The sequence below is a fragment of the Centroberyx affinis genome, unplaced genomic scaffold (genome assembly GCF_046629955.1).
Source record: "Centroberyx affinis isolate AG114_WGS23_722 - 3 ecotype Tasmania unplaced genomic scaffold, CSIRO-AGI_Caff_v1 ptg002994l_1, whole genome shotgun sequence".
In the NCBI taxonomy this organism is placed as follows: domain Eukaryota; kingdom Metazoa; phylum Chordata; class Actinopteri; order Beryciformes; family Berycidae; genus Centroberyx; species Centroberyx affinis.
In genome coordinates, this window is record NW_027281098.1 from 143,986 (window position 1) to 152,500 (window position 8,515).

The following is an 8,515-nucleotide window of genomic DNA, read 5'->3' on the forward strand; positions in this document are numbered from 1 at the left end:
ATGATGAAGACGCCAGACCAGAGTGTCGCTGCACGGTGCTCTCTGTGGTTCAGATGAAGAGGAAGCTGTGTTGTGGTGGGCAGCTGCACTGCTGGGTTTTCTGCACCTTCTTCCATGTCCCGCTGCAGCGAGGGTTCCCCACTGCCTGCCAGTGGAGCACGGCTTCTCTGCAACACAGTCACAGCCCACAATTTCTATGTATTATCAGCATGCTTTTTGAGAGAATGTTTTTTTTTAACCTTTTATCTCAGTAAGGTATTTTTTTGCAGAGCATGCATTATGCTGTCTTTCTGAATCATCCTGTTTTATATTCATAGAGCTACTCGCATGTATCCAGTACAACCACAGTCCTCAGCTGTTTTTGTGTGGATTAAGTGCCTTGCTCAAGAGCACATCAACAGTAGTTCTAGGAGGACAGAGCTTATCCTGCCCAGATTATTCCAACTGGTTCATGAATTTAAACCTGCAACGTTCCAGGCACACAGCCATTTCCCTAACCTAAGGCTATTACTACTTGTTATATTCACTGAATGATGTCAAACTAGTTTTGAAGGGTTTAATGTGTCTACTGTGTTTTTTTTCCACAGCGAATAGCAGAGGACTTTGTGGTGGTGTATGAAGGAGCCTTGACTTTGTAGTGTGTAGGTTTGAAGTTAAAACTTTACAAATGAGCAAAGGTCATTTTAACAGGAAAGTGGTGGGGGGCATGGGCTACCTTAGGAGAAGAGAGGAATGTGCGAACCATTCCTATGTGTGTGTAAGAGAGAGACTGAAAGCAAAAGTGGGTCATAGACGTTAAAAAAAAAAAAAAGTAATTTGCCCTTATTGCACTATTCTGAACACTGCCAGGATTAGAGTGTATTTTCCTTAAATTCACTTGAATAAAAAATTAAAGTGAAAATGGGATTGATATAATGACACAACTAGAGATAGATTAAGATACAAGCCTTTTTTGACATTATTTTCTGTTATCCAGTTCTGAGGAAATTCCACTAACCGTCAGTTGACCCCTTGACCCCTGCATGTACAAATATGTAACCCTAAACTCAAACAACACTGCTGAAAGAATGCACATTGAGATGTTTCATAACTTCATACTTGTCTGATTCCTGACCATCTCCTTGGCAGCTGCCACTGTTGTTACGCATGGCAGGTGGCTGGCATGCCACACACACTTTGAAGCCTTCTGTTATGTAGCGCATCCAGTGTGTGTGCGGGCGGTTCTCCACTGTGCAGTGGGTTGTCCGGGACGCCAGTGTGAATTCCACGCAGAACCTGGGGGAAAGAGGGGCGGCGTCATAAGGGTCACACTGCAGTAATTCCTGGGATATTCAGATGACTGAATCAAGATGGCATATACATTGAATGTACCAATTATTAGGGACATCTTCCTCATATTGAGTTGCAGCTCCTTTTGCACAATCCACATCTCAATTGTCTCAAAGCCTTGTCAAACTCGTCTGCTTCTCTATCTACATCTCCTCCTTTGTGATTGATAGAGATTTAGTAAGTGAAATCAATAAGGGATAATGGCTTTTACCTGGATTCACCTCATCAGTGTACTTCATGAAAAGAGTAAGTGACCCATATTATTTTGTACATTCAGTGAATGGTAGCATGGACACACCCCTCATGAAATGTGAATGATAACATGAATCCAGCCCATAGGTACACTGTGTTTGTGTGAGCTGCCCACAATACCTCACCTAAGTCACCCAGACCTTTGTGCATGGTCTTTTCATGTGGCAGGCAGCCCTTATTAAAGTTGGATGTATTTAATTTCAAAGGGCTGTGGGCGGACTCAGCGCTGCCGTATTTAATGGTCTGTGTCAGTGTAATAGACAGATGCCCAGGTGAGCTAACACCTACTGGTAGCTCATGCAGATTGAGAAAAAGTTGGGCTGTTTTTTTTTCTCACAGTAGGTTTCGAATTACAGATCAGAGCACTGAAAGGAGGTTAGCCCTTGGCAGCAGCCATAAACTTTTCAACTCTTGAATTTAAAGCTATTAAAGTCCTCTGCTATAGATCTGCGGTCTCACAGTACTTAGGGCGGCTTTATAGAAGCATGCCATGAAACCTACCCAGGATCCAGGGGGTTTCCATAGCTGTCATGCTTGGGCCTTCCCTTACCAAACTCCATGCTGGTGATGAACGCTGGACCTGACAGGAGAAAGCCGTTCGGTGTCTTCATTAGCAACAAATAAAACCCCTGTCACAAAGATCAGTGTGTGTGTGTGTGTGTGGCATTAGGAATTAGCCTTAGGAAAACATTAAGGCAGACATTAAAAATGAGGAAAACTGCTTTTCTTTTGCCATTAAAAATGCTCTTGTATGAAGAAATGATGCAAATCGTTGTAGTGTTCACTTTAAATTAACTTTCAGAATCAATTTAATTGATCGAAAGTCTGTTCTCTCACATGTGAGTTTGTGCATGCCTATTCCCTTCTCTGTGTGTATGTGTGTTTGTGTCTGTGTGTGTTCTACCAGTGTTGGGATTAATTCAGTTTCAATTCATTCACTCCAATCAAAATTAAGAAAAATACCATTAATTATGCTCTTTCATCCAGTTTATGGAAAGGAATAATTAAAATGAAGGCTTTAGAATCAGCCTTAATTTAGAATTAAAAGTGAATTGATCCTAACTGTGTTCTCTCACATGCATGTTTGTGTTTGAGTTTATTCCCTTCTGTGTGTGTGTGTGTGTGTGTGTGTGTGTGTGTGTGTGTGTGTGTGGTGTGTGTGTGTGTGTGTGTGTGTGCGTGTGCATGTGTGTACCTGTGTTGAGACCACAGTTCCCCCCCTGGTGGTCTCTGTACTCCCTGCAGCCTGCCTGTTGCTCCAGGCCGGGGCAGGGCTCTCCGCTGTTCCCGGGCTGCTGCTCTATGTGTCGAACACGGACTCGTACTGAGGCTTGGCAGGGCTTGGCACAGCCGCTCCAGTAGCTCCACTCACTCACTGCACAGTCCTGAGCTGGATGTGACACCCATAATGCAGGAGAAATGTTAGAACATTGCCTCTGTGGTAGCAGAAACACAAAATTGAAGTGAAAAGAAATCCAGAGTTGCTGGGCCAAACAGTAATTGGTTCAGATCAAAGTGTGTACAGAAGTGACACTTCTGAGTCCCAATTTCCCAGCAACAGGATCACCCAACTGTATTGCTGCAGACTGGATAACTACTTTTCCTGAGAAACAGGAATTTAGAGTAAAAAGAAATCAACCAAGGAGCTAAAAATTCTGGAAATAACTTGAGATCAATGAAAGATTGATTTTGACTTGTAGAATTTGTGTTTCCTGCTCAACTACAAGTGGCTTGAGAGCAGGCCAACTGAACTCCAACCCGTTCAATCATCTAATCCTGTGATTTTCTTTTCAGTTGCTCTCTGCGCTTTAGCATCAAGCTTTGATGTATTAAGCATGCAGATTTAGTGACTACTGGCCTATAACACAAATTAGGTACGCTCTGCTTGTTTGACTTGGACTGTAATTGCTACAACTGATTGACAGAATCACATTCTTCAAATATTTGAACTAATTCCATTATGTGGCCCAGTCCACTGAAATGAGGTTAGGCACAGCCTGCCTGGTTTCAGTTATTTGGTGATGTGATTAGCCTTTTTTGTGATGAAGTAGCCAGGAAACAAATGACAATGAAAGCTGCTGATGGAGTATTCGGTACAGGTCATAAGTTAAGAGGGTATATATAGAAGAATATAGGGCAACTCAATGGTAGCAGTTAGTTAGGCCTCTGCCCTAAGCTCTTAACAGTGCATGTAAATGCAGACAATCTAACATGTATAGGACATTTTGGAACCCACCCCTGCCAGCCATGTGTTATCAGAAATATGTGATGATGAAAACATCAGTAACCTACTGATAAGTAGGTGAATTATCTTTACTATCTGTCCTTATCTTCTGTGCCTGATGAGCAGATCCAGAAGATAGTCTATCTTTATGTATGAGTTTGGGTTATCTCAAACTACAGGTATTGTTCTACAGGTTATCGGATACTGGCATGATATGGTTTGCTGTGTACAGAAAAAAGCTGTACTGTACTTCCTCTGTGCACTCCCTCCATCCCTTCCTCACCTGGGCATTCTGTGAAGTAGTCAAAGCAGCAGTCCTTGGTCCTGACGCAGCCCTCGTCACAGTAGCACATCCCATACACACGGTCCATCCTCCAGTCGGTGGTGGCACAGCTCAAGTCTTTTCCCCTGCAGCATTTCCCCGAACACCCTCCAGACGCCAGGTTGTTCACTCCCAGAGTCGCAACCGCCAGCAACAACCAGGCAAACTCCACAGAGGATCCCATCATGAGAGGGTGAAGAAGGGGGTCGGGTCGGAAGTCAACCCCTGGAGTTACACCAAGCAAGTTAAAAAGAGTCTCTTGTCTCTTGCCTTAATATGAGACTTGCCTGTGTCCCTCCACAGTGTTCAGGTGCTCTCCTCTTCTCCGTGTGTTTATTCCCGCTCAGGTCTTACGCTACCTCTGTCATGACCGTGAGAGGGAGAGGGTGGAATACCAGTCCAGCCCAACCCAGCCAAGACCGTACGCTCTGCCACAGGAGCCCTTGTGACCTGGAATTCCTGTGTCCGGCTCCACACAGCCCCTCTGTCTCCCTCCAGAAACAGGTTTACAGAGCGACCCGCGGGACAGAATACCCCGTTCCAGCTCTGATCAAACTCCCCATGTCTCTGTTGTGTCTGTGTCCCTCTCTTCAGAGACCGTCTCTCTCTCTCTCTCTCCCTGCTCCCAGCTGAGTGCCTCCCTCCAGTTGATCACACACGGGAGGAGGCAATGAGGACGAGGGAGAGGGAGGGGGGAGCTGGTGTATTTGGTGTGTGTTTCCCCCTCCCGCCTCTGTTACTCACCCTGTGTATCTCTCTATCTCTCTCACTCTGTATCTCTTTCTGTCTCTCTCTCTCTCTCTCTCTCTTTGTCCCGTCTCACCTGCTTTATTTTGTTATCCCTCTTCTCTCTCGCCCTCTCCCTGCAGATTTGCTGTCACCCTGATGCCAGCCTTTGCCCGGCCACTCTCTGCCACCCCGGCACTCCGAGTCCCAAAAGAGCAAGAGGAATGCGAGCGATTGGCAGGGCTCCAGATAATTGCGCCAGAGGGCCCGCTGTGTGTTGTAAAGCCACCCTTTGGTTCTCACCTCTCTCCCCTTTTTCTCATTCTCTATTTGCTCACAGCAATCTACCAGAAGCATACACACATCAGATTTTCTCTGCTCCCTGCTGCACATGGGACGCTTACTCAGTGACGAGCCTTTGATAGACAGTCAGATGTAATCTATTTGAAGTTTTGAGTTTCAGGATGCACTGTTGGCCTACTATGATGGCTCTGATAAAATGCAGATGAGATAGCCTACATACCACGGGTGAATATCACCGTCAGTGTCAGTCTGCACCAGGACAGAGGACCACTGACCAGAAGCTCTAGTGTACATGACATTATTTGCAGACCAGGGCGTGGCCTTGATTTATAACTCTTGACATAAAGAGCTGGCAAAAGATAGATGACAGATTCCTTGGATATAATTCTGTAGAGGCATGTCTGTGACATTCCTAGCAAGCCTAATTGTTTTATCTCATTAAGATGGGGCACATCGCTGTCAGTTTGATTGATTAGTCAGACTATTAGATTTGCTGCTGTGAGTGCAATTAAGAGAGGCTTAGAAGAGAACGTTTTTTGATGATTTTTATGATGTTTTTTATGATTCTGTGAGGATTTCTTCAATACATAAAAGTTGACAATATTATATGGCACTTATTTACCCTGTTTTACCCTCAGCTACATATGGTACAAAAATAAATTGCATCCTGTAAAAACCTGTTGCCTGCAAAAGTGAACTTTCTAGGAATAGAGAAAAAACGGATGGACACCCATGCATTTTTTTTTATCATTTTACAGTAGATTTCTAATATTGCAATACTGAAATAAACAGAGTCATAGATATGAGATTTTGCAGGGTGCAGATAAAATGCGTTTTGCACTGTTATGTTTGTTCAAGGAGCCTGAATGTCTGAGGATGTTGTGAACTCCCCTGAGGGTCAGCTTCTGTTTGACCAGTTCCTCCTCCATCTCATGGGAAACAAATGAGGCCTCTGCAGGGAGCGCTAGATGGGAAAGAGGCCTCCCTGCGCCCACTGCTGCAGAAGGGGCAGATATTCGTAATATTCTGGATACTTTGCCTCCCCTTTCTGGCAAAACAGCTTGCGGAGAGCAGAGGGGGGTCTACTTGGGTCCTTTGATTCTCCTTCGCGCCATGGAGCAGGCAGGTCAAGCGACAGTAATAGCCTTCATCTTCGCCATAATCATCATCAGCAGCAGCGTCACTGGGAGGCTTGAGGAGCATGTGTCTGAATCATTGTATATTGAACCCAGACTGACCTCAAAACGACTCATGCATATTCTCTGGTCCCATCTACTGCACTGTATTTTAGTCAGTTTAATCTGACGCTTCTTTAGTCGGCTGTTCCACACACTCTTTAACTGAGGAAACCAAGAGGGACTGAAATCCCACTGCAAAAAATAAATTCAGTGTTGCATTGCAATTTTTTTTTTCATTTATTGTGAATTGATGCATTGTAAAATTCAGAAACTATCATTGTCACCCTTCATGAAAATGAGCAAAATATGACTCATTGTGTGTGTTGCATGTGACCGACCAACCGATCGAAGTGGTTAAAAGTTTTATTTTGCAGTGGAAAATTCAGAAATCAGACATGTAATGAATGACCCGGAAGCGGTATATTTGTTTACAAGTAGAAAACGACAGTAAGTCTGTCTCGTCTTAGCTCTTGCAGTGTTCCTGAACACTAATATGAAACCATGAACGGAACCGCTTTAAAAATGTAAAAGTTTATAGCCTGATATTATCGTTCCGAAGCAATTTTGCAAAACACGATTGGCAGCCTCTCGTTCACAGTGATCAATTACCTTTACTGACTGAATTAAGCCTCCAGAGTTGTTTTCTATGCCGTTTGGAATTGAATGGGAGTGAATGAGCCCGAGTGGTATGGCAAAACTGATTTTAAAATATCTTTAATTGTGGCACATGCATGTAAAAACAGTCAACATTAAAGGCAGCCGGGCTGTTTGTACCCAGTGCACACTGCGGTGCCTAATTACGGTACGCTCCTTACGCCGCAATATGGTGGCGTTCACATGTGCATTTGTACTATATAGAAATTACTAGTTATGAATGTACTTCGGTGAGACCTGTGCGTTGCTGGATGGCATGGATTGATAGAGATCAATGTGTGAAAATATCAGTCTTGAAAAAAAGTTGAAACTAGCTGGACTTTTGACAGAGGCCAGGTAAACAAACTAGCAAACAGGTAAAGTGCTTCAAAATCTTTCGAGACTCAGCAACCCACAGCAATTAGCCTAAAGCTAGGTGGTTTCAGTTGAATTTGACAGATGCCAAATGTCCCATGATTGGCTTGTACAGTAGGCTAGAAGTCACACACATGGACAGGATCCTTGCTGCAGCCAGTGGACATTCACTTACCAAGAGATCAGTGATTTTACCTATAGCAGGTAAGTCAGTGCATGAATGAAATGTTTTGTTTTGATTGTGATTTCCATTCATTGGTTTGAGATGCAAGGTAAAACAGACGGGCAACTCTCAGTTGACTAAATGTCAATGGAAGGCTTAGTTTCATCAAGAATAGTCTTGAGAACTTCACAGAGAGGGATGCCATGGTCACATTGAAAAACCCGAGGATTACTATGAAAATCCTGACTAGAGTTAGCCTAACAAATCAATGTTGAATTAATCAGTTCCACAAAGCCTACGGGGCTCTGGTCCTTATCTGCTCCATCAGGTTCTGCTGGAGAAGAACAGGAGCTCCCAGCACTCTGCTCTGCTCAGACTGGGGGCTTCGGTCCAGGTCTGGGCTCCTCACACAGACAGGACAGAGAGGACAGATCTCCAGGAGGTTTCACAAAAAACCTCTAGCTCACTGCATGCACACACACATACACACAGAAGAAACCAGGTCAACATCAGTGGGGTAGAGTCATGCTAGTAGAGCTACAGTAAAAATACTAGAGTTGTAGTAGAATAGAATGGAATCGTAGTAGAAGACAGTAACGTCTGTCATGGTAGAAGGTATTAATCAACACAAGAATCAATACACTCAATAGAGCCAGGAAGTAGCCTAATCATCTCCCTAGTTACCTGTTAATAATGAGGGTCGATGACAGATGTTGGGCCAAGAAAAATTACCCAAAATTGACATCCATAGTAGGAATCATAGGTAGGAATGCATGCTAAACATAGCTAGAGTTAGCAAACAATTTCCCTACAAATACCTGTTAGCAGAGTGTAGCTGTGTGCCGGGTGCTGTTGGCAGCTGTCGGGCTGCTGTGGGGAAGTGACCTGTTCCTCTTCTGTCCCGTGGTGTCAGGTCCTTGTCCAGGTGCTGATAATATACTTAAGTAATATTTTTAAATAAAATTTTATGAAATAAAAATACAATTAAATATAGTCATGTTATTATGAAA

The 8,515-nt window shown here is 43.9% G+C and overlaps 1 protein-coding gene across 1 annotated transcript; it reads right to left on the minus strand.

Annotated features, from left to right (window-relative positions):
• Positions 1-31: 31 nt before the first annotated feature.
• LOC139659011 (somatomedin-B and thrombospondin type-1 domain-containing protein-like) lies at positions 32-4,687 on the minus strand. The gene is made up of 5 exons (XM_071537212.1): positions 4,089-4,687; positions 2,777-2,971; positions 2,083-2,161; positions 1,099-1,275; positions 32-167 (listed from the first exon to the last, which is right to left on the minus strand). Exons 1-5 carry the CDS (start codon positions 4,312-4,314, stop codon positions 50-52), a joined length of 795 nt encoding a protein of 264 aa, XP_071393313.1. The 5' UTR covers positions 4,315-4,687; the 3' UTR covers positions 32-49.
• Between the last annotated feature and the right edge of the window lie 3,828 nt (positions 4,688-8,515).

Coding starts and splice junctions, on each gene's coding strand:
- LOC139659011 (XM_071537212.1), bottom strand. CDS start 4,314: ATGATGGGATCCTCTGTGGAGTTTGCCTGGTTGTTGCTGGCGGTTGCG. Junction 2,972..4,088: donor CTACTTCACAGAATGCCCAG/GTGAGGAAGGGA, acceptor TGTCACATCCAG/CTCAGGACTGTGCAGTGAGT. Junction 2,162..2,776: donor GAACTGTGGTCTCAACACAG/GTACACACATGC, acceptor TTCTCCTGTCAG/GTCCAGCGTTCATCACCAGC.